General features: G+C 42.3%; 1 protein-coding gene across 4 annotated transcripts in view; it reads right to left on the bottom strand.

Moving 5' to 3' along the window:
• sfi1 (SFI1 centrin binding protein) overlaps window positions 1-26910 on the bottom strand; it is a 262284-nt gene that overhangs the window by 117519 nt on the left and 117855 nt on the right. For all 4 annotated transcript variants that reach the window (XM_073055643.1, XM_073055642.1, XM_073055645.1 and 1 more), the window contains 2 exons: window positions 26587-26682; window positions 20205-20281 (listed from right to left, as the gene is read on the bottom strand). In XM_073055643.1, coding sequence (XP_072911744.1) covers window positions 20205-20281; window positions 26587-26682 — 173 coding nt within the window. The remainder of the gene's footprint in view (window positions 1-20204; window positions 20282-26586; window positions 26683-26910) is intronic.

Below are 26910 nucleotides of genomic sequence, written 5' to 3'. Positions count from 1 at the left end.
TTGATTGGGAGAAGTGCGCAAGGCCACTAAGAACATTTAAAAAGCGAGGGGTTTCTTACAACAAGGGATTCAATTGGGAGAAGTGCACAGATGCAGTAACTAGTCATCACACAGGGCCACTGAGAAGATTTTAAAAGGGGGGTGTTTCTTTCAGCAGGAGATTCAATTGGGAGAATTGCACAGAAACAGTAACTCAACATCACACAAGGCTACTGAGGAGATTTAAAAACAGAGGTGTTTCTTTCAGCAGGAGATTTGATTGGGAGAAGTGTGCAAACACAGTAGCTTGACATCGCTCAAAGCCGCTGAGAAGGTTCCAGGATAAAAGGGAGACACTGCCTAGTGGAGTGGTCATCAGAGTAGCACGAGTCAGAGTAGTAGGGCTTTGGCTCATCGGGGCTTTGGTGAGGACAAGCCTAGGTGAGGTAAGGTGGTCAGTTACTTTCATATCTCTTTTTTTCCTCTAACTTAAGAATAGTGGGTATGACTGCAAGGCCAATTTTCTGCTCTGGCTGTCAGATATGAGAAATCCAGATGTCTTCCAGCCTTCCTGATGGCCATATCTGTGCCAGGTGCATCAAGCTGCAGCTCCTTAGAGATGGAGTTAGATAACTGGAGTTGCAGTAAAATTACCTTCAGCTTCTTGGAGAAAGTGAAGTGGTGATCGATAGGAGCTACAGGCAGGTAGTCACACCGGGCCACAGGAGACTGATAAATGGGTGACTGTCAGGAGAGGGAAAGGGGAATGTCAAGTAGTGGAGAGCACCCAGTGTGGCCATCCCCCTTAACAAGAAGTACTCTGGTTTCCGGTGACATCATCGTCGAGAATGGCAGCTTAAGTCACTAGCTCCTCTGGAAAAATGCATATTAAGCCCCGTTCACCCATCAAATATAATATATTTCAAAAAATATTTGAACTGAAAAGAGGGGCAAGAATGGGGAAAAGGAATGGAAATTTAAAAAAGCGACACTGCGGAGCCTGCAGCCAAGAGGAGTGCAGCGAGCGGCTCTCCTACCTGACCGCGTGCTAGCGAGGCAGACTCTGGGCCTCGCTCAGGCGAAGCGGCGAATATCTTCGAAATCCTTAAGGAAATAATGGAGGTCAAGAAAGACAGAAAGCAGCAGCTCCGTGATATTAAGTCAGAGCTCGCCGCGTCAATCAATTTTTATTAACCAAAATTGCAACTTCTCTCGCCTTTGAATTAAATGAAGCTGCAATAACATTTCCAACCCAGTCTCTTTTTAATTTCTGATGTTCTATCTCTGTTAAGTGTGTTTCTTGTAAAAAAGCTATATCTATTTTCATTTTTTTAATGTATGTTAAGATTCTTTTTCTTTTCACCGGTCCAGTAAGCCCATTAACATTAAAACTTTAAAAATTCAGTAAATTAGTCATTATTTTTAATTGTGTTACTCCAATCTATAATAATACCTAATCGTTCAACTTTCGTGGTATCTTGGGGAATCTTTTTTAAATTCTCCATGTTGCTATGTGTGTCCCCACTGATCATCCAGGCAGAAAGATAGAAGAAAAATAGATTATAAAGAAAAAAACAAAATACCCCCCTACTAATGTTGTGAAAAAAAAGAACACAACATTACCCCCCTCTGTTGTATGGGTCACGGAAATCGCCATGATTACATATGTGAATCCCGCAGTAATCGATCCAAAGCTCCCTAGTACCCCCGCAACATAAAGAAGTATATATATGAGAAGAAGAAAAAATTTTCTCAATTAGTATTTCTCAAATTTTGCCTTTCTCCCCTGTATCATCCTTAAATGTCCATCACTTCCATTCACTGTCTCTGTCTTCATCTTTAATCCATTACGCTTGGAAATCTCTATGTGTAGTTAGCGAATAATTGGGAGTTTTTGTGCGAACTCCTCCACTCCTCGATAAACTGCTTGATCCGGAGAGAAGATCACAGCGGAAAATAAGGAGCGGAGGGCTCGTCTATGACGGAGTTTGTCGGAAAGTTACTGTGGGACGCGCTGGATCTTCCCCCGGCTATGAAGCTGGAAATCGAAAGAGCCCACCGTGCTCTCATCCCGAAACCTACCCAGGATAGAAGCCACGCTCAATAATAATTAAATTCCTTCAGTACAGCACCAAGGCGGAGATTCTACGAAGGGCCTGGGGTAAGAAGAGAGTGGTTTTAGAGGATTAATTAATATATTTCGACCAAGATTACTCCCCCTGCGGTCCTCCAGAAACGCAAAGAATACTCTGAAGTAAAGCGAGTACTAAAGCAAAATAAGATTAGATTTCAAACTCCGTACCCTGCTAAACTTCGAGTGTTTTATGACAACGGGACGCAGTTGTACCAGATAGAAAGTGGAAGAGGTAACTACAGACATGAAGGCCACAGGGTTGCCCGTCAGCATGACCAAAACGAGGGAAAACCTGGCTGAGGAATTATCCCGCTCCGCTTGGGAAATAGTGCGAGAATCGAGAAGGCAGGAGACGGGAGGAGGCCGAGAGAAATATATCAGGAGGAGACTGGGAGTTTCCCAAAGACAGTCCTCACCCCCTTCAGAAGAGCCATAAGGTTTGGCTAACTTTAAAAATGTTGAGAAGCTAAACAGAACCAAAAGTACCCGGTGATATACCTATCTCGAGAAATACTTATTATAATGTGGATTTTATATTACTTAGTTGTTACTCTTTATTCGCTCACTTACTCCTTTTTCCCCATCAAAATGAGAATATATATGTGTGTGCATATATGTGTGTGTATGTATGTGTGTGCGTATATATATGTGTGTGTGCATATGTGTGTATGTATATGTATATATATATATATATATATATATATATATATGAGTACACAGGGAAATCTATTCTGTGTAATGGATTTGTTCACTGACTTTTATGAATACTGCAATGGGGGCCCTCAACTCACAAGTAGGAGGGGTTATCCCGCACAGCTAGACATTTCCTCTGCTCAACGCAGAGTCATCTACTAGAGACCTCAGCCTTGGAATCACACGTTCGTTGCCATTTTTGTTATTATTTGCGTTTCTTGGTTCTTATTTGTTCAGGGAGTAGATTGATTAAGTTTTGTTCTAATTTCAATGATACATTGACAGATAAATACAGATGGCTAAGGACAAGGTAAAATTCATTTCTTTTAATGTCACTGGGCTATTAAATCCAATCAAACGTAAGAGAATTTTATCTAAAATGAAGAAAGAACAAGCCCATTTAGTACATTTACAGGAAACTCATTTAAGTGATAATGAGCATAAAAAAGTACAGAGAATGGACTTCACTAATCTGTTTTTCTCCTCATATAAATCAGGACATAGGAGAGGAGTTGCTATTCTTATCTCAAGTAAGGTAAATTTTGAAAAAGTATTCGAATTGGGAGATAAATAGGGCAGATATATTCTGGTAAGGGGGAATATAGACAGCAATTCAGTTACTCTATTGAATATATACTCACCCCCGGGAAGTGATATTGGTTTCTTTCAGAAAATTACTGATATTATGGAAACAGAAGGTCTCCTAATATGTGGAGGAGACTTAAATTGACAATTACAATCAAACTTAGACTCTTCCAATAGAAAAACCTATGAAACAAAATCTTTACATAAGAAAGTTAATACACTTTTTAAGGATGTTGGTTTAATTGATATATGGAGGGACCTTTTCCCTGACAGAAGGGATTACACTCATTATTCTGCTCCACATTCTGTATATACAAGAATAGACTATTTCATAACATTTGGAAAAGACAAAGACAAAATAAACACCTCTGGAATTGGGACAATAGATGTAAGTGACCATGCACCTATATATTTATCTGTTGATTTTGACCTACAACCAAAGAATACTATTTGGAAACTAAGTTCAAGTCTACTCAATGATCTGTACATTAAGGAACAAATTAAAAAAAGAAATTGGTCTCTACTTAGAACTTAATGATAATGGAGAGGTTTCACCTCCCATTTTATGGGATACTCTGAAGGCGGTCTTAAGAGGGAAAATTATAGCGATATCTTCATATAAGAAAATAAGGAATAAAACATTAGAGGAATTACAAAATAGGCTGAAGGAACTAGAGAAAAAACACATTGAATTTGGCACAGGATACATTAGGGGAAATTAAAAGAATTAGGAATGAAATAAATAATTTGGCTACGCAAGAAATCAGGAAAAACTTAATGTTTCTCAAACAGAGACATTATGAAAGTGGATCGAAATCTATGAAAATACTGGCGTGGAAACTGAAAAAAAAGATAGCAGAAAATACAATTCATAGAATTAGGGACGCAAGAACGAAAATGTTAAAAAAATAAGCTAAGTGAAATTCAAGAAGCTTTTGAAGTTCCGGGGGAAGCATAACCCAATTGACACCTTCTTGAATTCTCTAGTTACCCACTTTAAGCAAAGAACTAAATAGAACGATGACAGCTGACATAACTGAAGTTGAATTAAAAGCTGCAATTAGTAGGCTTAAATTAAGCAAGTCACCAGGATCAGATGGGTATACAGCAGAGTGGTACAAAGAATTTAAAAATGAGTTAATTTCTGTTTTACTCCCCACGCTGAACTGGGCTCTAAAAAAGGCACAAATGCCACCCAGTTGGAAGGAAGCGATAATTTCAGCTACACTGAAAGAAGGCAAGGATAAAATGGAATGCCGGTCATTTAGACCAATATCCGTTCTTAATGTAGATTTTAGGTTATTTACCTCCATCATGGCCAAACGATGAGGAGTTTCTGCCCATACTGATACGTAACGATCAGACAGGTTTTATACAACAATGCCAGACACAAGACAATATACAAAGGACACTTCACATTATGGATCATATACAAAAAATTAAAATCGAAGCAATATTGATAAACGTGGACGCTGAAAAAGCATTTGATTCGGTTAATTGGAAGTTTCTTTACAGAGTTTTACATAGATTTGGTTTCCAAGACACAATTATTAAAACTATACAGACACTATATGACAATCCTACTGCTAGGATTAAAATCAATGGATATTTATCAAATAGTCTTATCCTAGAAAGGGGCACAAGACAGGGTTGTGCATGGTCACCACTACTCTTCGCGTTATATCTGGAACCATTAGCTCAATACATCAGACAAAATGAAGATATCAGGGGAATTACTATTAAAGGGACAGAGCATAAATTGGCTTGTTATGCGGATGACATTTTGATCTATCTAGGGCAACCAACATACTCTTTGCCTAAATTGATGCAATCCTTTGAACAATATGATCAATTATCAGGATACAAGATCAACATAGATAAAACCCAATTACTTTCATATTACTATAGCCCACCAAGAGAAATTGAAAGTTGATACCCCTGGGCATGGCACACAGAGTCTTTCAAATATTTGGGCATCATTATGCCAAAAGATTTGGCAAAATTATCAGAATGTAATTATCAGCCTTTATATAAAAAATTAAGGAAGATGTGGCAAGATGGAACCTGATTCCTTTTTTCAGTCTCAGTTCAAGGATTGAGTCTATTAAAATGAATATACTGCCCAGACTGTTATATCTCTTTCAGACCCTACCAATAGAGATTAATCAAAATCAATTCAATGAATGGAACAAGATGCTATCAAGGTATATTTGGCAGGGTAAAAGGCCTAGAGTTCATCTCAAAACTTTGCAATTAGCAAAGGAAAAGGGGGGATGGGGCCTACCTTCTCTTAGAGATTATCATTTTGCAGCACAGTTGAGAGCTGTGATATGTCGGTGCAACCCATCATAGAAACACAGAAAATAGGTGCAGGAGTAGGCCATTCGGCTCTTCAAGCCTGCACCGCCATTCAGTATGATCATGGCTGATCATCCAACTCAGAACCCTGTACCTGCTTTCTCTCTATACCCTGATATGACGCTCAATGGAAAAACATTAAGGAGTGGGTACTTCCCATCCCCATACAAGCAATTTTAGCTGATAACAACCTGCAAAGGTACATAAATATTATTGATAACCCATGGGTGAAATTGACTCTTAAAATATGGAAAACTACTATAAAAGAATATAATCTAGAGGGAGATATTGCAATTCTTAAATAGTGTGCATATGACTCAGATTTTACACCAAATAAATTGGATGCTAGATTTAAGGACTGGACAGCTAAAGGAATAACAGTTCTTTGCAACATAATGAAAGAAGGAACACTGTTCAGTTTTGAAATGCTTAAAGACAAACACTTATTAGAAAAACAAGATTTTTATCGGTATTTACAGATGTGACAATATGTTAATAAGACGCTTAAAAATGTAACCAAGGCAAATACATGCTTGATAGAGCTCTTTAGAAAAGCATATAATTCAGATAATGGTAGTAGAATCATTTCAAGCATGTATAAGGGGTTGTCAAATCTTAACACATTCGACTTCATACATTAAAACAAAATGGGAGAAGGAAGGAGGGATAATTATATCTGGTGAAGAATGGACAACAATATGGAGGTATCAATGGAAGTGTACCAGTCACAGAAATGGAGGGAGTTTGGATGGAAAAACTCGATAAGATATTTTATTACACCCTCTCAGAAATCCCATTAGATAGATAGATACTTTATTCATCCCCATGGGGAAATTCAACTTTTTTTCCAATGTCCCATACACTTGTTGTAGCAAAACTAATTACATACAATACTTAACTCAGTAAAAAATATGATATGCATCTAAATCACTATCTCAAAAAGCATTAATAATAGCTTTTAAAAAGTTCTTAAGTCCTGGCGGTTGAATTGTAAAGCCTAATGGCATTGGGGAGTATTGACCTCTTCATCCTGTCTGAGGAGCATTGCATCGATAGTAACCTGTCGCTGAAACTGCTTCTCTGTCTCTGGATGGTGCTATGTAGAGGATGTTCAGAGTTTTCCATAATTGACCGTAGCCTACTCAGCGCCCTTCGCTCAGCTACCGATGTTAAACTCTCCAGTACTTTGCCCACGACAGAGCCTGCCTTCCTTACCAGCTTATTAAGACGTGAGGCGTCCCTCTTCTTAATGCTTCCTCCCCAACACGCCACCACAAAGAAGAGGGCGCTCTCCACAACTGACCTATAGAACATCTTCAGCATCTCACTACAGACATTGAATGACGCCAACCTTCTAAGGAAGTACAGTCGACTCTGTGCCTTCCTGCACAAGGCATCTGTGTTGGCAGTCCAGTCTAGCTTCTCGTCTAACTGTACTCCCAGATACTTGTAGGTCTTAACCTGCTCCACACATTCTCCATTAATGATCACTGGCTCCATATGAGGCCTAGATCTCCTAAAGTCCACCACCATCTCCTTGATATGATAGTAAGCTCCCTGTTTGCTCAAGAAATTGTGGAAATCAAAATGCAAATCATTATCATATTTTTTGGGACTGCCCTGTTATCAAAAACTGTTGGAGGGGGATACACAATGTCCTACAAGACATCTTTAAATGTGAAATACCCTTAGAGAGTAAGACCATATATTTTGGATATATACCTCAAGAATGGTTGAAAAGAGATAAATATTTAATGAATATACTGTTGGTGGCTGGTAAAAAGACTCTTACTAGAGTATGGTTATCACAGGAGAGCCCAACTTTAAATACATGGATGGAAATTACAATGGACATTTACAAAATGGAGACGATAACAGCATCTGTTAAGCATAAGCTGGAACAGTTTGATTCATACTGGGAAAAATGGTTTAACTACATAATGCTTCATAGGCCTGATTTTATTCTCAAAATCAATTAATCTGTTGTAAAAAAAAATCACTCCCTTCTTGTACATAGTTCTTTCCTTTTGCTTGTTTTTTCTTTCCATTCTTTTCTATAAGTGTATACCTCAGATAAATACTTTGTGGAGATTTGTGATATATATGATTATATGATATATATGTACAATATCTGAAATACATCTTATAGAAATGTTTGTTTGATGATGAACTTCAATAAAAAAATAAATTACAAAGAAAAAACAATAAGTACTCTATTTTGAGTACTGTTGGGGGGAGGGGAAGGACCTACCTGGGGGAAGCAACAGTGGCCATGCCTCTGGCACTGAGTCTGGCCCTGTGGCTCAGAAGGGTAGAGAATGGAAGAGGATAGCAGCAGTAATAGGGGACTCTATAGTTAGTGGGACAGATAGGCAATTCTGTGGGCAGGAAAAAGAAACATAGATGGTAGTTTGCCTCCTAGGTGCCAGGGTTCATGATGTTTCTGAACACTTCCATAATATCCTGAGATGGGAGGGTGAGCAGCCAGAGGCTATGGTACATAATGGTATGAATGACATAGACAGAAAAAGGGAGGCTGTCCTGAAAGCAGTTTGGAAGGAAGCTGAGAAGCAGGACCTCAAGGGTAGTAATCTTGATTTTGCTGCCTGTGCCATGCAACAGTGAGTATAGAAATAGAATGAGGTGCAGATAAATGTGTGGCTGTAGGATTGGAGTAGGGGGCAGGGATTGAAATTTCTAGATCATTTGGACCTCTTCTAGGGCAGGTGTGACCTGTACAAAAAGGACAGGTTGCACTTGAATCCCAGGGGGATCTATATCGTAGCAGGGAGCTTTGCAAATGCTATTGGGGAGGGTTTAAACTAGATCTGCATTGGGGTGAGAACCAAAGTTAAGAGGTAGAGAATGAGGTGGTTGGCAAACAAGTAGAGACAGCTTGCAGGGAGTTTGAGAGGAAGGACAAACATATGATAAAGCAAAGATGCACTCAGCCTGATGGTTTGAGATGTGTCTATTTTAATGCAAGGAGTATCATAAACAAGGCAGATGAACTTAGAGCGTGGATCAATATGTGGAGCTATGACGTTGTGGTCATTACAGAGACTTGGATATCTCAGGGGCAGGAATGGCTGCCGAGTGCGCCAGGCTTTAGATGTTTCAAAAAGGACAGGAAGGGAGGCAAAAGAGGTGGGGGCATGGCATTGCTAATCACAGACAGTCTCACGGCTGCAGAAAAGGAGGAAGTCATGAAGGGCTTATCAACTGAGTCAGTGTGGCTGAAAGTCAGGAACAGGAAGGGGGCAATAACTCTACTGGATGATTTTTATAGATTTCCCCAATAGTAACAGTGACCTCGAGGAGCTAATAGGGAGACAGATTCTAAAATGGTGCAATAATAATAGGGTTGTTGTGATGGGAGATTTTAACTTTCCTAATACTGACTGACATCCCCTTAGACCAAGGGGTTTAGATTATTAGGTTTGCTCAGAAAGATTTCCTGATGCAATATATAGGTAAGCCAACTGGAGGAGTGGCTGTACTTGGTCTGGTATTGGAAAATGAACCTGGTCAGGTGTCAGATCTCTCAGTGGGAGAGCATTTTGGAGGTAATGATCACAACTCTAACTCCTGTACCATAGTGTTGGAAAGGGATAGGAGCAATTCAGAAAAATATTTAATTGGGGTAAGGGGGAGAAAATGATACTATTAGGCAGGAACGTGAGCAGATGTTCTCATGGAAATGTACAGCAGAAATGTGGCAAATGTTCAGGGAACATTTGTATGGTGTTCTGCATAGGTATGTTTCATGGAGGCAGGGAAAGGATGGTTGGGTAAAAGAACCATGGTATACAAAGGACGTGGAAAATCCAGTTAAGAAGAAAAGATTACAAAATGTTCAAGAAACTAGGTACTGTTAGAGCTCTAGAAAATTACAAGATTACCAAGAAGGAGCTTAAGAATGAAATTAGGAGAGCTAGAAGGGGCCAACGAAGGCCTTGGGGAGCAGGATTACGAAAAACCCCAAGGCATTCTACAAGTATGTGAAGAGCAAGAAAATGAGCCGTGTGAAAATAGGAGCAACCAGGTGTGAAAGTGGAAACGTATGCACGGAGTTGGAAGAGGTAGCAGTGGTTCTTCATGAATAGTTTGCTTTAGTATTCAGCAGGGAAAAAGACCTTGGCAGTTGAGGGGATGACTTACAGCAGACTGAAACGCTTGAGCATATAGACATTAAGAAAGAGGATGTGCTGGAGCTTTTGAAAAGCATTGAGTTAGGTAAGTCATGGGACCGGTTGAGTTATACCCCAGACTCTTGGCAGTGTGGACGATCAGAGGGATCTTGGGTTCCAAGTCCATAGGACACTCAAAGCTGCTGCACAGGTTGACTGTGTGGTTAAGAAGACACACAGTGCATTGGCCTTCATCAATCGTGGGACTGAGTTTAGGAGCCGAGAGGTAATGTCACAGCTATATAGGACCCTGGTCAGACCCCACTTGGGAGTACTGTGCTCAGTTCTGGTCGCCTCACTACAGGAAGGATGTGGAAACCATAGAAAGGGTGCAGTGGAGATTTACAAGGATGTTGCCTGAATTGGGGAGCATGCCTTATGAGAATAGGTTGAGTGAACTCAGCCTTTTTTCCTTGGAGCAACAAAGGATGAGAGGTGACCTGACAGAGATATATAAGATGATGAGATGTATTGATCATGTGGATAGCCAGAGGCTTTTTCCCAGAGCTGAAATAGCTAACACAAAGGGGCACAGTTTTAAGGTGCTTGGAAGTAGGTACAGAGGGATGTCAGGGGTAAGTTTCTCACACAAAGAGTGGTGGGTGTGTGGAATGCGCTTTGGGCAACGGTGGTGGAGGCAGATACAATAAGGTCTTTTAAGAGACTCTTAGAAAGGTATGTGGAACTTTAAAAATAGAGGACTATGCAGTAGGGTAATCCTAGGCAGCTAACATGGTCGGCACAACATTGTGGGCCGAAAGGCCCGTAATGTGCTATAGATTTCTATGTTCTGTTCTGGACCAGATATAGACAGGTTCATTAGTAAGTTTGTACACAATAATAAAAAAAATTGAAGGAGTTGTGGACAGTGAAGAAGGTGGTCAAATGATACAGCAGGATATGCATTAATTACAATTTTGGGAGGAGAAATGCCAGATGAAGCTTAATCCAGCAAGTGTGACACGTTGCATATTGAGAGGTGAAATATAAGGGGATGGTATAGAGTTAATGGCAGGGCCCTTAACGGCAGTGGTGCACAGAAGCATCTTTGGATGGAAGTCCATACCTCTCTGAAGGTGGAAACATACACAGTGAGTACTAAAGAACACCTATGGCAAGCTTGACATCATTACTATGGGCCCAAAGTACAAGAATCAGGAAGTCATGGTGTAGTTGCATAAAGTTTTCGTTAGGCTGCACCAGGAGTATTTCCTGCAGAAGGATATAGAAATACTTAGGAGAGAGTTTGAACAGAGTTTACTACGATGTTGACTGGATTAGAGGGCAATTCCTATAAGAAGAGGTAGGACAAGTGTGTGAAGTTATCATTACTAGGGAGAAGGTTCTTGGGAAACTGAAAGGTCTGAAAGTAGACCTGGATCAGATGGTGTACACCCCACAGTTCTGAAAGAGGTGGCTGAAGAGATTATGGAGGAATTAGCAATGATCTTTCAAGAATCACTAGATTCTGGAATGATTCTGGAAGACTGGAAAATTGCAAATGTCACTCCACTCTTCAAGAAGGGAGAGAAACAGAAGAAAGAAAATTACAGGCCAGTTAGTCTAACCGCAGTGGTTGGGGAAGATGTTGGAGTTGATTATTAAGGATGTTGTTTCAGGGTACTTGGAGGCACGTGATAAAATGGGCCGTAGTCAGTATGATTCCCTCAAGGGAAAATCTTGCGTGCCAAATCTGTTGAAATTCTTTGAAGAAATAGCGAGAAGGATACACAAAGGAGAATCGGTTGATGTTATGTATTTGGATTTTCAGAAGGCCTTTGACCAACATGAGGCTGCTGAACAAGCTACGATCACATGGTATTATAGGAAAGATTCTGGCATGAATAAATCAGTGTCCTATTGGCAGGAGGCAAAGAGTGGGAATAAAGGGAGCCTTTTCTGGTTGGCTGCTGGTGACTAATGGTGTTCCACATGGGTCTGTGTTGGGGCCAATTCTTTTTACATTATATGTCAATGACGGAATTGATGGCTTTGTTACAAAGTTTGCAGATAATATGAAGATAGCTAAGGAGCTTGCAGTTTTGAGGAAGTAGAGAGGCTACAGTAGGACCCAGACAGATTAAGAGAATGGGCAAAGAAATGACAGATGGAATACAGTGCTGGGAAATTTGTGGTCATGCAGTTTGTTAGAAGAAATTAAAGGGTAGACTATTTTCTGAATGGAGAGAAAATACAAAAAACTGAGATGCAAAGGGACTTGGGAGTCCTTGTGTAGAATTCCCTAAAGGTTAATTTGCAGGTTGAGTCGGTGGTGAGGAAGGCAAATGCAATGTCAGCATTCGTTTCAAGAGGACTAGAATATACAAGCAAGGATGTAATGTTGAGGTTTTATAAAGCACTGGTGAGGCATCACTTGGAGTATCATAAGCAGTTACCTTAGAAAGATGTGCTGAACATGGACAGAGTTCAAAGGAGCTTCACAAAGATTATTCCAGGTTTGAATGACTTGTTATATTAAGAGTGTTTGGTGGCTCTGGCCTGTACTCTGGCCCCCAACCAACACATACTCCGCTCTCCCCTCCTACCCCTCCTCACAGCCCCCCACCCTGCTCTCATGACTACATCCCTCCGTCACCTGAAACCACCACGGTGGGCTTCACAGCTGAACAGGTGAGAAGACAGCTGAAATGTCTCCATCCAAGCAAGGCTGCAGGCCCGGATGGTGTCAGCCCCAGGGTGCTCAAAGCCTGTGCCCCCCAGCTATGTGGAGTACTTCACCATGTCTTCAACCTGAGCCTGAGTCTCCAGAGGGTTCCTGTGATGTGGAAGACATCCTGCCTCGTTCCTGTATCGAAGACGCCGCGCCCCAGCGGCTCCAATGACTACAGACCGGTGGCATTGACCTCCCACATCATGAAGACCCTGGACAGACTTGTTCTAGAGCAGCTCCGGCCTATGGTTAGGCCACACTTAGACCCCTCCAGTTCGCCTATCAGCCCCGACTAGGAATTGAGGATGCCATTGTCTACCTGCTGAACCATATCTACGCCCACCTGGACAAGCCGGCGAGCGCTGTGAGGGTCATGTTTTTTGACTTCTCCAGTGCGTTCAACACCATCCGCCCTGCTCTGCTGGGTGAGAAGCTGACAGTGATGCAGGTGGATGCTTCCCTGGTGTCTTGGATTATTGATTACCTGACTGGCAGACCACAGTACGTGCGCTTGCAACACTGTGTGTCAGACAGAGTGGTCAGCAGCACTGGCTCCACAGGGGACTGTCCTGTCTCCCTTTCTCTTCACCATCTACACCTCGGACTTCAACTACAACACAGAGTCTTGCCATCTTCAGAAGTTTTCTGATGACTCTGCCATAGTTGGATGCATCAGCAAGGGAGATGAGGCTGAGTATAGGGCTACGGTGGGAAACTTTGTCACATGGTGCGAGCAGAATCATCTGCAGCTTAATGTAAAAAAGACTAAGGAGCTGGTGGTGGACCTGAGGAGAGCTAAGGCACTGGTGACCCGTTTCCATCCAAGGGGTCAGTGTGGACATAGTGGAGGATTACAAATACCTGGGGATACAAATGGACAGTAAACTGGACTGGTCAAAGAACACTGAGGCTGTCTACAAGAAGGGTCAGAGCCATCTCTATTTCCTGAGAAGAATGAGGTCCTTTAACATCTGCCGGACGATACTGAGGATGTTCTACGAGGCTGTGGTGGCCAGTGCTATCATGTTTGCTGTTGTGTGCTGGGGCAGCAGGCTGAGGGTAGCAGACACCAACAGAATCAACAATCTCATTCGTAAGGCCAGTGATGTTGTGGGGGTGGAACTGGACTCTTTGACGTGGTGTCTGAAAAGAGGATGCTGTCCAAGTTGCATGCCATCTTGGACAATGACTCCCATCCGCTCCATAATGTACTGGTTAGGCACAGGAGTACATTCAGCCAGAGACTCATTCTACCGAGATGTAACACTGAGCGTCATAGGAAGTCATTCCTACCTGTGGCCATCAAACTTTACAACTCCTCCCTCGGAGTGTCAGACACCCTGAGCCAATAGGCTGGTCCTGGACTTATTTCCACTTGGCATGATTAACTTTTATTATCTAATTATTTATGGTTTTATATTGCTATATTTCTTCACTATTCTTTGTTGGTGCGGCTGTAACGAAATCCAATTTCCCTCGGGATCAATAAAGTATGTCTGTCTGTCTGTATTCACTGGAATTTAGATGAATGAGGGGTGACCTCATTGAAACCTATCGAATGGTGAAAGTCCTTGATAGAGTGGATGTGGAGAGGATGTTTCCTATGCTAGAAAAGTCTAAGACCATAGGACACAGCCTCAGAATAAAGGGATGTCCTTTTAGAACAGAGATAAAGAGGAATTTCTTCAGCCAGAGAGTAGTGAATCTCTGGAATTCATTTCCATAGGCATGTGTATTTAAGACAGAGGTTGATAGATTCTTGATTCATCAGGGCATGAAGGGATATGGGGAGAAGGCAGAAGATTGGGACTGGGAGGAAAACTGGATCAGCCATGACGAGACGGTGGAGCAGACTCGATGGACCTAATGGCCTAATTCTGCTCCTATTCTTATGGTCTTATGGACAAACTTACAATTATTCGAGACAAAAATAGGGTCGACAGCAAGAAACATTTTCCCAGGAAAGAAATGTCAAATGTCCCAGGGAAGAAAGGGCACGTACAGGGTGTATTTTCTTTTGAAACACAGAGAGTGGTAGGTGTCTGAACATGCTGCCAGGGACAATACTGGAAGCAGATCCAATAGTGGCATTCAAATAAGCAAATGAATATATATACACACACAAGCAATGAAGGGATATGGATTGTGTGCAAGCAGAAGGGTTTAGTTTAATTTGGAATAATGCTCAGCCAAATTAATGTGCTATGTTATTCTGTCTTTTATAAATGTCAAGTATATCAGAAAGGAAAGAACAATGAGAAGCAAATGGAATGCATGCTTGTTCTTTAGTGATTAGCAACAAGGCTAAAATAGCCTTGATTTAAGTCAGGAGTTCCCAACCTGGGGTGCGAGATGGAATTTCAAGGGGTGCGACAAAGAGTGGCTTGTGTCCTTGAGTAACGAGTCACAAATCATCACTCAGCCAGCTGCCAGTGTGCCTTGAGAAGTGGTAGTAACGCTTGTCCCAAGCACACTCCAGTCTCACACTGCCCAAGTCAGCATTGAGGATTCTCATCAGTGTTACCTGGGAAGTTACACCTCAGAGTTGAGGAGTCTCATCAATTTTAGCAAGGTTACATCTCAAGAGTTAAAAATCATCTCATAATGCCAAAATCTTTATACATCCCGAATCAACCATCGAGCAGCGACTTTGCGTTAAAACCAAACCTGCAGACAGTAGGTAAATTATTCAATTATAAAATTTTTAAAAGCCACATTTTGATAAAAAGCAGCTGAAGTCATTCATTCGTATTTGTCTCAATGCATTAAAGAAGTTTTTGAATTTCAAAGGTTTTTTTCCTTGTAAAAGGTTTTTTTCTTAAATCATTGATAATTTTGAATTGTGTTAGTTGAGGAGGTATCATGGTTAGCACCGAGGACTTTGAATCGTGATGGGAGTTCATATCTCCGGTAATCATTGGAAATAGGTGTGTAAATTCAGTAGAGAGTAGCCTAAAAAGTCACGTCACGTCCCCGTAGCATTTCCACCTGACGACTTATCTTGGCATAACCGCAGATAATATCATAATATAATATTCAAAAGTGTATTTCTCGCGATACTTTGCTATAGGCGTGTCTGGTTGAGTAAAGTGGTCATCCCTGACTTAGTCAGATAGTTTTTCTCATATTAGCTCATACTTTTCTCTTTACCCTTAATGCTTCATCTTGTCTAAAAGAAGGAAATGGGATGATGACTATGTGTGCTTTGGTTTCATTTGCACAACAGGAAATGATGGCTTGCAAAAACCCCAGTGCATTCTTTGTAGCGTTGTGTTTTCCAACTCAAATCTGAAGCCATCCAAGCTTCAAGAGCACTTCAAGAACAAGCATGGTGGAGTTGAAGTTGAAGGACATGATGTTGGGTCATTGAAAATCAAAAGAGCTCGTTTTGATTCACAAGGAATTCTTCCAAAATTAGGTTTTGTTTCTGTTGAGAAACCATTACTTCTTGCTTCATACCAAGTGGCATATAAAGTGGCCAAATCCAAGAAGCCCCATACAATTGCGGAAGATCTCATCAAGCCATGTACACTGGAAATGACAACAATTATCCTGGGCAAAGAAGCAAGAAAAAAATTTGAACAGATGCCCCTATCAAATAATGTCATTCACAACCGAATCTGTGATTTGAGTGAAGATATTTTGGACCAAGTCATCTCAGATGTCAGAGCTAGCCCTCTTGAAATCTCTATTCAGTTGGATGAGTCAACTGATGTTTCCAGTTGTAGTCAATTCATCACATTAGTGAGGTATGTCAATGATGGTGCTATGAAGGAAGATTTCCTGTTTTGTAAAGATCTGAAAACACACACAACTGCAAAGGATGTGATGCAGCGTGAAAGACTTCTTTGCCAAACGTGATTTAGATATCAAAGTCATTGGCTCTGTGTTCACTGACGGGGCACCTGCAATGCTTGGAAATAAATCTGGCTTTTCTGCATTGATAAAAAAGGAGATTCCAGACTTGCAAGTTACCCATTGTTTTCTTCATCAGCATGCTTTGGCATCAAAAACATTGCCTCCAAATTTGAAGAAAGTCCTTGATACTTGTGTGAAGATCATCAACTGGATCAGGGAGCGTGCTTTGAACCATCGCATCTTCAAGTCATTTTGTGAGGATCTGGGAAGTGAGCATTCAGTTTTGCTTTTCCACACAGAAGTCCGTTGGTTGTCACGAGGACAACCTGCTTCTTTGAAATGCGGGAAGAAATCAAAGTTTTTCTGGAGGAGGGTGAATATGATCTGGTTGGGGCAATGAAATCACAGGAATTCGCCCAAATGCTGGCTTACTTAGCTGACATTTTCACTTGTATGAATGACCTGAGTGTTTCTCTTCAAGGAAAAGGGATAAACATATTGAAGGCTTGTGAAAAGTTGAATGCCTTCAAAGAAAAGTTACATCTTTGGCATCGAAGGATGGAAAGAGGCAGTCTCTTAAATTTTCCTTCACTAGAAGAGATGGTTGATGATGCTGGATCCATAACTTCTACTGTGCGTGAAGAAATTGTGGCTCACTTGGAAATGTTGTCAGAATCGTTTGATGGATATTTTGCTGCTGGAGACCTGAAGATTTCAGAAGAATGGATCATGAATCCATATTCCTACAATTTGGAGAAAATGTCAGATGATGAAGAGCTGAAGGAAGATCTTATTGATTTGCGGACAAATCAAGCTCTTGAAATGCAATTTGAAAGCAAGACTTTGGAGAAGTTTTGGTGTGCAGCACTGGATATGTTCCCAAGACTTGGTAGAAAAGCACTCCGTGTCCTCATGCCACTTGCAACAACATACTTGTGTGAATCTTTTGTCAATCAAGACAAAATCTAGGAATCGCCTGAATCCACAGGCAGACCAGCAGATCGCAGTCAGCAAGAACATTCTACGTTTTGACAAAATCATGAATGAGAAGCAGGAGCAAAGAAGTCATTGAATTTTATGTTCACAATTGGGATTGATTTTACTATTTACAATTTTTTTCTGAATAAATTAGAATCTAATTACTCAATTTATATTTGCATTTTATGCACTGAGTTAAAAGCTTATTTTTTCAATTTATTGTATGTGGTTCAAAAATTAGAAATTAAACTTCTTCATCTTCAAATGTGATATTACTTTTGTAGGGGGTGCGAACATTAATCAAACATTTCCTAGGGGTGTGGGGCATAGAAAAGGTTGGGAACCACTGATTTAAGTAGATTCAATGATCTGGAAGGTGGTGATAACATAAAGGTCACTTTCAAAACTAACAATTATATTTTACCATTTATTCATTAATATATACAATTACATGAAATGATCCTAGTTCTATAATGTGAAATTTAATGCACGCAAGGTACCCAGACACACAAAGAAAATTCGGCCCAGACAGCATTCCTGCCAAGTACTAAAGACCAGTGCTGATCAACTGGCTGGAGTGTTCACTGAGATCTTTCACTCTTGCTTCAGCAGTCTGATAGATAGATAGATAGATAGATACTTTATTCATCCCCATGGGGAAATTCAACTTTTTTCCAATGTCCCATACACTTGTTGTAGCAAAACTAATTACATACAATACTTAACTCAGTAAAAAATATGATATGCATCTAAATCACTATCTCAAAAAGCATTAATAATAGCTTTTAAAAAGTTCTTAAGTCCTGGCGGTAGAATTGTAAAGCCTAAAGGCATTGGGGAGTATTGACCTCTTCATCCTGTCTGAGGAGCATTGCATCGATAGTAACCTGTCGCTGAAACTGCTTCTCTGTCTCTGGATGGTGCTATGTAGAGGATGTTCAGAGTTATCCATAATTGACCGTAGCCTACTCAGCGCCCTTCGCTCAGCTACCGATGTTAAACTCTCCAGTACTTTGCCCACGACAGAGCCCGCCTTCCTTACCAGCTTATTAAGACGTGAGGCGTCCCTCTTCTTAATGCTTCCTCCCCAACACGCCACCACAAAGAAGAGGGCGCTCTCCACAACTGACCTATAGAACATCTTCAGCATCTCACTACAGACATTGAATGACGCCAACCTTCTAAGGAAGTACAGTCGACTCTGTGCCTTCCTGCACAAGGCATCTGTGTTGGCAGTCCAGTCTAGCTTCTCGTCTAACTGTACACCCAGATACTTGTAGGTCTTAACCTGCTCCACACATTCTCCATTAATGATCACTGGCTCCATATGAGGCCTAGATCTCCTAAAGTCCACCACCATCTCCTTGGTCTTGGTGATATTGAGACGCAGGTATTTTGAGTTGCACCATATCACAAAGTCCTGTATCAGTTTCCTATACTCCTCCTCCTGTCCATTCCTGACACACCCCACTATGGCCGTGTCATCAGCGAACTTCTGCACATGGTAGGACTCCGAGTTATATTGGAAGTCTGAGGCACCCATCTTCCTAAGAAGAACAAAGTAACCTGCCTCAATGAATATCGTCCAGTAGAACTTGCATCCACAGTAATGAAGAGTTTTGAAAGGTTAGTGATGAAACATTTCAACTCCTGCCTGAGAAGTGGCTTGGATCTGCTCCAATTTGCCCACCAACACAACAGATCCACAGCAGATGCCACCTTGGAACACCTTTACAGCAAAGGTGTATACATCAGGATGCCCATTCTTAACTACAGTTCAGTAGTCAATACCATCATCCCCTCAAAACTAATCAATAAGCTTCTCCATGATCTCCATCAGCACAGGCGCACCATAAGACTGTGTGCTTAGCTCCCTGCTCTACTGGCTTTACACTTATGACTGTGTAGCCAAGCACAGCTCCAAAACGACTGATGACACCACTGTTGTAGGCCAAATCAAAGGTAGTGATGAGTCAGCATATAGAAGGGAGATTGAAAACCTGGCTGAGTGGTACCATAACAACAACCACTTAAACAATGTTAGAAAGACCAAGGAGATCTAATACTTTGACTATCTTCTATAGATTTGTAGTGGAGAGTATATTGACTGATTGCATCACAGTCTGGTATGGAAACATCAATGTCTTTGAATGGAAAATCCGACAAAGATCAGTGGACACAGCCCAGTCTATTATGGGTAAAGCCCTCCCCACCATTGAGCACATTGACATGAAGCACTGTCATAAGAAAGCCATCTTCAGGGACCCTTACTATCAGATCATGCTCTCTTCTCACTGCTACCATCAGGAAGGTGGTACAGGAGCATCAGGACTCACACCATCAGGTTCGGGAACAGTTATTAACCCTCATCCATCAGGCTCTTGAACCAAAGGGATAACTTCATTTAACTTCACCTGCCCCATGACTGAAATGTTCCACAATCTATGGACACACTTTCAAGGACACTTCATCTCATGTTCTTGATATTTATTTATTATTATTCTTTCTTTTTGCACTTGTACAATTTGTTGTGTTTTGAACACTAGTTGAACATCCAAGTTGGTGTGGTCTTCATTGATTCTATTTTGGTTATTATTCTATTATAGATTTATTGAGAATGCCCACAAGAAAATAAATCTCAGGGTTGTATATAGTGACATATATGTACGTCAATGATAAATTTACTTTACACTTTGAAATTGTTACTTGTTGTATAATCTTGCAAACACAGAAACAGAGTATTGCAAAAATTTATTACCTCAAGAGATTGTGTCTCCATTTCTTCTCCTTCTCATCCACCTTATACAAAATCTGATGAGTGATTTGATGGTAAACCTAAATGAGATAAAGGGATGCAATAGAAGAGCTTTCCAAATCAGATTAATCCTTAAATATTTGGAATTTAAACAAACATATTGAACAGGGCACAAGTAAAAAAAAAATCTGAAATGTGTACACAATTGAAGTTAAAGAGAAAATCTGCAGATACTGGAAATCCAAACAACATGCACAAAATGCTGGAGGAACTCGGCAGGCCAAACAGCATCTAGGAAAAGATTACAGTCAATGTTTCAGGCTGAAACCCTGCCCACAATGCTGCCTGGCCTGCTGAGTTCCTCCAGCATTTTGTGTGTGTCATAAAGATAAAGCAGCTATTTGTACACTGATGATTGAAATTCATTTTCATTTCATAAGTGATCAAGTGCTTTCATGGACTCCTCCGAATAAGCTTGGACTCTTAATATTTTCTGGTGGACTATTAAACTGAACATGCAGAATCAAATACAAAATCAAATATGCAATTCAAAAAACAGGGCCTTCCTCTTTTAGCAAACCTCCTCCACTTTCAATGCAGTTAAAACTTGTTATTTTAAGATATCAAGATGCTTAAATTGAACAAACCAATGGGATTATTTGATAACCTTCCAGGAAACAAGTCCATTGTCAATAGAGGTTATCAACTTATGTAGATAAGTCAAAAACACTAAGTATAAGACTCTAGCAAATTATCTAAAAAGAGATAAATATATGTATATTGTTTTCAGATGTGCAACAATAGGAGATCAGTGTGAATCAGTTGGGTGCAGTAACTTGATAAATGACAGGCATTTTTCTTCAAGCTTCTTTCTACCTATTCTGATTGGTCACAAATTTAAAATTGGGACATAAACGAAGACTGTAGTCCTAAAATGATAAAACCCAACATAATCTAATTCACCTAATAAATACAACAAATTAAGAACAGATAGCTGAGCAGGCAATATACTGTAGACATGGAAATTGGTAAAAATCCATTGTAGCAAAAAGTGACCATATCCGCAGATGCTCAGGGGTCTGCCTGCCTCTTTCAATACCTTGTCTAAGTAATTATGCTTCTTCTTGATGTGTCAGTGTTTGGAGCTGGAATCCAAGCTCCATGAGTGAGAGGAAGAATTTCCTGGGAACAGTATTTTGTGAGTGTGGTGAACTACATATACCTGTCTGGACACACACCCCCCTGCTGACTGCTCCTGTGGCTCCTCCCACTGACCGTGGTTCCTCCCACGGACCCCGGTATAAAGGCGATTGGAGCCTGAGCCCTGCCCTCAGTCTCCAGGATGTAGTATGGTGGTCAATTGCTGCTTGTTCTTTCTTCCAGCCAATAAAAGCCTATATCTCGCCTCACGTCTCAGAGTTATTAATGGTGCATCAATTTTATTGGCTGGAAGTTTTAAAACATGGAAAGTATTTTACATCCGGAAAAATTAGACTTGGACCCCCAAACTCCAGAAGCAGCTCTTGCCTTTGAACTCTGGCTTGCATGCTTCTAATCATACTTGGAACAGATTCCAGTGACTGAGCCTGCCACAATGTACAAAATCCTACTATCAAGAGTAAGTCCGAAAGTATATTCCCTTATCAGAGACCTGCCGACCTACCAAAGGGCACTGGACGCCCTCAAAAGACAGTACCTGCGGCCGGTGAACACTGTCTATGCAAGACATCGCTTAGCGACACGGCGGCAGTGACCCCACAAGTCGAGCGCTGAGTTTCTCCGAGCCCTACAGACACTCATGCAAACTTGCGACTGCAAAGGTCTGACGGCGGAGCAGCATTCGGAGTTCCTGGTAAGAGACGCCTTCGTTACGGGAATCAGGTCAGTGTACATGCGCCAGCGGCTGCTGGAAATTGCCAATCTTACCTTACGCTCGGCGATCGAGACGGCCGACACGCTGGAGGCTGCTCTGCACAATGTTGACGCTGTCCAGCCGCACGATCCCCTGCCGGTTCCGTGGACACTGCAGACCCCGCCACCCGCCAGCGAATTCACCACCACCGCTGCCAGTCGCGAGTCCACGAACTCCCTGAAACCGACCACAGCTGCTGCCAGTCGCAAGTCCGCGCAGTGTTACTTCTGCGGACTCGAAAAGCACCCCCGAAAACGCTGCCCGGCCCAAGAAGCGACCTGCTCCAGCTGCGGGAAGAAGGGCCATTTCGCCAAGGTCTGTAAGTCTGAACCACGAGCGGGGTCCGGCAGCGCTGCATGTGAGGCATGGGGGCCGCCATCTTGCCTGCCCGCCTCATGCGAGGCATGGGGGCGGCCATCTTTGTCGGCGCCACCTCGCCCCACCTCCGACCCACGGGTGCTTACTGGGCACCAAGACAGCAGTTCAACTCTGGCCTCCGTAACCCTCGACCAAAGCGCCCCACACCAGCTTGCAAGGTCAATGATGGACATCCTGGTGGAGGGGCACTGGACTAGCTGCCTGTTTGACATGGGCAGCACTGAGAGTTTTATTCACCCGGACACGGTGCAACGCTGCAGACTCGTGACACGGCCGGTAAGCCAGAGGGTCACCATGGCTTCTGGGTCGCATTCCACAGACATCCGGGTGGGTTGTGTAGCGACATTGGTGGTGCAGGGCACAGAATATTGGAACTTTGCGCTACTGGTCATGCCTCAACTGTGCGTGCCTGTGCTATTGGGGCTGGACTTCCAGAGTCACCTCGAAAGTGTGACTATGGCATATGACGGGCCCCTCCCACCACTCACTGTCAGGAATCCTCAGTTTTGTGGGACTTAGTCATATACCCCGCTACTGACCACACACACACATCGACCCACACATCCCACCCAGCACCATGCCGACAGCTGCGCTACTGACACCACTTGCAGCCTCTCCACCCTCAAGATCCCTCCCCCACCACTGTTCGCCAACCTGACCCCCGACTGTAAACCTGTGGCAACTAAAAGCAGGAGGTACAGCGTGGGGGACAGGGCCTTCATTCAGTCAGAGGTACAACGGCTGCTCAGGGAGGGGATCATTGAGCCAAGCACAAGTCCTTGGAGGGCCCAGGTGGTTGTTGTTCGGACCGGGCAGAAAAATAGGATGGCCGTGGACTATAGCCAGACCATCATTAGGTTCACGCAGCTTGACGCGTACCCCCTACCCCGCATCGCGGATATGGTCAACCAGATAGCTCAGTACAAGGTGTACTTGACCATAGATCTGAAATCCGCTTACCACCAGCTCCCCATCCGCCCAGAGGACCACCCCTACACCGCCTTCGAGGCGGGCGGCAGGCTCTATCACTTCCTGCGCATCCCCTTCAGTGTCACAAATGGTTTCTCTGCCTTCCAGAGGGAAATGGACCGGATGGTGGACCAGTGCCAACTGAAGGCCACATTTCCCTATCTGGATAAAATCACCATCTGTGGTCACGACTGGTCGGATCACAACGCCAACCTCCAACGATTTTTCCAAGTGGCCAAAGCCCTGAACCTTACTTATAACAGGGACAAGTGTGTGCTCAGAACCACCTGACTCGCTATCGTTGGGTATGTCGTGGAGAATGGGGTCATTGGCCCTGATCCCGGCCGTATGCACCCCCTGTTAGAACTCCCTCTTCCCACCACCCTCAAAGCCCTCAGACGGTGCCTGGGCTTCTTTTCCTATTACGCCCAATGGGTCCCCCATTACGCAGACGTCCCGCCCCCTGGTCAAGTCTACCACATTTCCCCTCTCTGCCGAGGCCCGCGCAGCCTTCAGCTGCATTAAAGGGGACATTGCCAAAGCAACGATGCATGTAGTGGACGAGACCATTCCCTTCCAAGTAGAGGTGACACCGCGCACACCGAGCCCTACACAGACTCCTCACGACACTCCTATACCGGGCGTCTCGCACGTGCATATACCAGGCATATACCATGCACACGCATGAGGGATCAATGACGCCTAGTGGGCTGACACCTCCAGTTAGGCCGGAACCAGCACAACCACTGTCACCGGTGCAATCACAGCCGGTGCTACGTAGATCGCAGCGACAGACTCGACCACCTGATAGACTTAACCTGTGAATATACTTGTAAGAAACTTCGCCCCATGGGGACTCTCTTTTAAAACAAAGGGGGGGTGAATGTGGTGAACTACATATACCTGTCTGGACACGCCCCCCTGCTGACTGCTCCTGTGGCTCCTCCCACAGACCCCGGTATAAAGGCGATTGGAGCCTGAGCCCTGCCCTCAGTCTCCAGGATGTAGTGTGGTGGTCAATTGCTGCTTGTTCTTACTTCCAGCCAATAAAAGCTTATATCTCGCCTCACGTCTCAGAGAGTTATTGATGGTGCATCAGTGAGGCAGTCATACCCCTTGATTAACTACTTCTAACTTACCAAATGGTCAGTGACAAGACATTGTGATGACAAAAGGGTAGTAGAAGGGATTACAGCATAGCTCTAGGAGCCTCAGACATTATCTTTGTTTAACTGGAGTGAGGTTCTCACTTCCTGTTTAGGCAAGAACGTGTCTGTGCAAACTGTACACATCACCATGGTGCAGGAAGCCATTCAAATGAAGGAAGGAAAGAGAAATGTAGCAGCTGTAGGGAATAGCATAGTTAAGGAACTAGATGCTGTTCTCTGCTGCAAAGACAGACTGCAAAATGCTGTGGACAGTGATGTGGAATCAGTTTGGATTAAAATCATGAACAGCAGAGAAAGAGGTGGTGGGAGTAATCTACTGGCCCCCAAAATTACACCTCCTAATAGGTTAAAACATAAATAGGAAATAAAGAGAATGTTTGAACGGCTCCAATTATCATGAGAGATTTTAATTTACATATTAATTGGACAAATCAAATTGGCAAGGGTATTGTTGAAGAATTAGTGGAATGCATCTGTGATTGCTTTTTAGATCAGTACTTTGCAGAGGCTACCTGGGAACAGGCTATTTTAAATTTTATGTTAGTTAAGGAGGAAGGATTAATGAGGGATCCTGTGGTTAAAGATCCCCCTCGGGGATAGTGACTACAAAACAATAGAATTCTAAATGCAGTTTGAGGATGAACACTACAGGTCCACAACCAGTGTCTCCAATTTAAATAAAGGGAATTATAAATGAGGGAGGGGTTGTCTCAGATGGACAAGTTAAAAGTCAGGTCAGTAGAGGAACTTAATTCTCATCACCATCAGTTGTGCAAAGAACAAACTTAGTCAAACTTAGATTGGAGGGTGAAGGAGGATAGCTAGAAGGTGAGAGGTGAAGCCAGGTGGCTGGTAAAGCTAAAGGGCGAGAGAGGAAGGAATCTGTTTGGAGAGAACAGTTGACCATGGGAAGGAGTTGGGGACCCATGGGGAGGTGATAGGCAGGTGAGAATAAGTAAGAGGCCGGAGGGGAGAATAGAAGAAATAGGAAAGGGGAGGGAAAAATACCAGAAGGAGAAATCAGAAAGAGGTTCTTTGGTCCATTGGCTGAGCAATCCCATTTGACCCATTTCCCATTATCACTCTATAGCCCTGTAACTTGTTAGTAACACAATGGGAAAATGATTTGAAACACCAGGCTCAGTTGACTTACAACTAGGAGCCAGCAGTTCCATTACCTGCACCACTATGTCATTCTCTAGAACACTATTCTATAAGTATTCTACAATGACAGATCATCAAAATGGAGCACAAAACATTATTTCAAAAAAATTTCAGAGTGTCAAATAGAAAGCAATCGCAGATTTGATCCAACATCTGCCTCACTCAAAATATCAATGAAAAGTCACCTCAATATCCTAATACTGACATGTGATATTATAAACTCTGAACTGTCTACTTAACATTAAAGATTAACTTTATTGTTATATGTCCATCAAAACACAGTGAAATGTGCCATATGTGTCAAATCAAATCAGCAAAGATTATGCTGGCAAACACGAGGGAATCTGCAGATGCTGGAAATTCAAACAACACACACAAAATGTTGCCTGGCCTGCTGCGTTCCACCAGCATTTTGTGTGTGTTGTTAAGATTATGCTGGGCAGCCTGCAAGTATCTTCATGCTTCCAGCACCAACATATTATGTCCACAACTCACAAACTCTAATCCATACGTCTTTCGAACATTAAAAGAAACCAGTGCAACCTGGAGAAAACCCATGTGGTCACACAGAAAATGTACAAACTCATTACAGACAGACATGGGAATTGAACTTCAAACTTATAGCCAGCACTGTATTAGTGTTAACCTAACCGCTACGCTATCGTACAACCCCAGACTTAATATGGGGTTTAAATCTAGGTTAAGCAACAAACTGTTTTTCCACAACTAGACAGCACAACTTACCTTCATTCAGCATGAAGTTACCTTCAAGTTTGCAGCATCTGTCACTCACCTTCCATCCATTTAAAGCTTTACAAAGCAATGCCCGGTGAAAATGAGCATCAGCACACATCTGCTTCTTCCACTTTTCATGCTTTTTCTGTACATACTGGAAAAGTGCAAATTGTTGTACTTACTAACTTCATAAAGTTTCTAAAACTGTATATTCTTCGGCTCCATACAACATTTTCATATTGTTCAATAATTGCAGAAAAAGCTAAAATACTCAACATGCCAGACAGTGCTGTGGATTCCAGTTAATTGAGCCACCAGTTGTTCAGGGCTGCCACATATTTAAGATATCTCATAAAATACAAAAATAAATCAAGAAAATAGC

This window comes from Hemitrygon akajei, chromosome 9 (assembly GCF_048418815.1).
Source record: "Hemitrygon akajei chromosome 9, sHemAka1.3, whole genome shotgun sequence".
NCBI lineage: Eukaryota > Metazoa > Chordata > Chondrichthyes > Myliobatiformes > Dasyatidae > Hemitrygon > Hemitrygon akajei.
The sequence above is the reverse complement of the archived record's forward strand: the minus strand, read 5'-3'. Positions and strand labels throughout refer to the sequence as shown.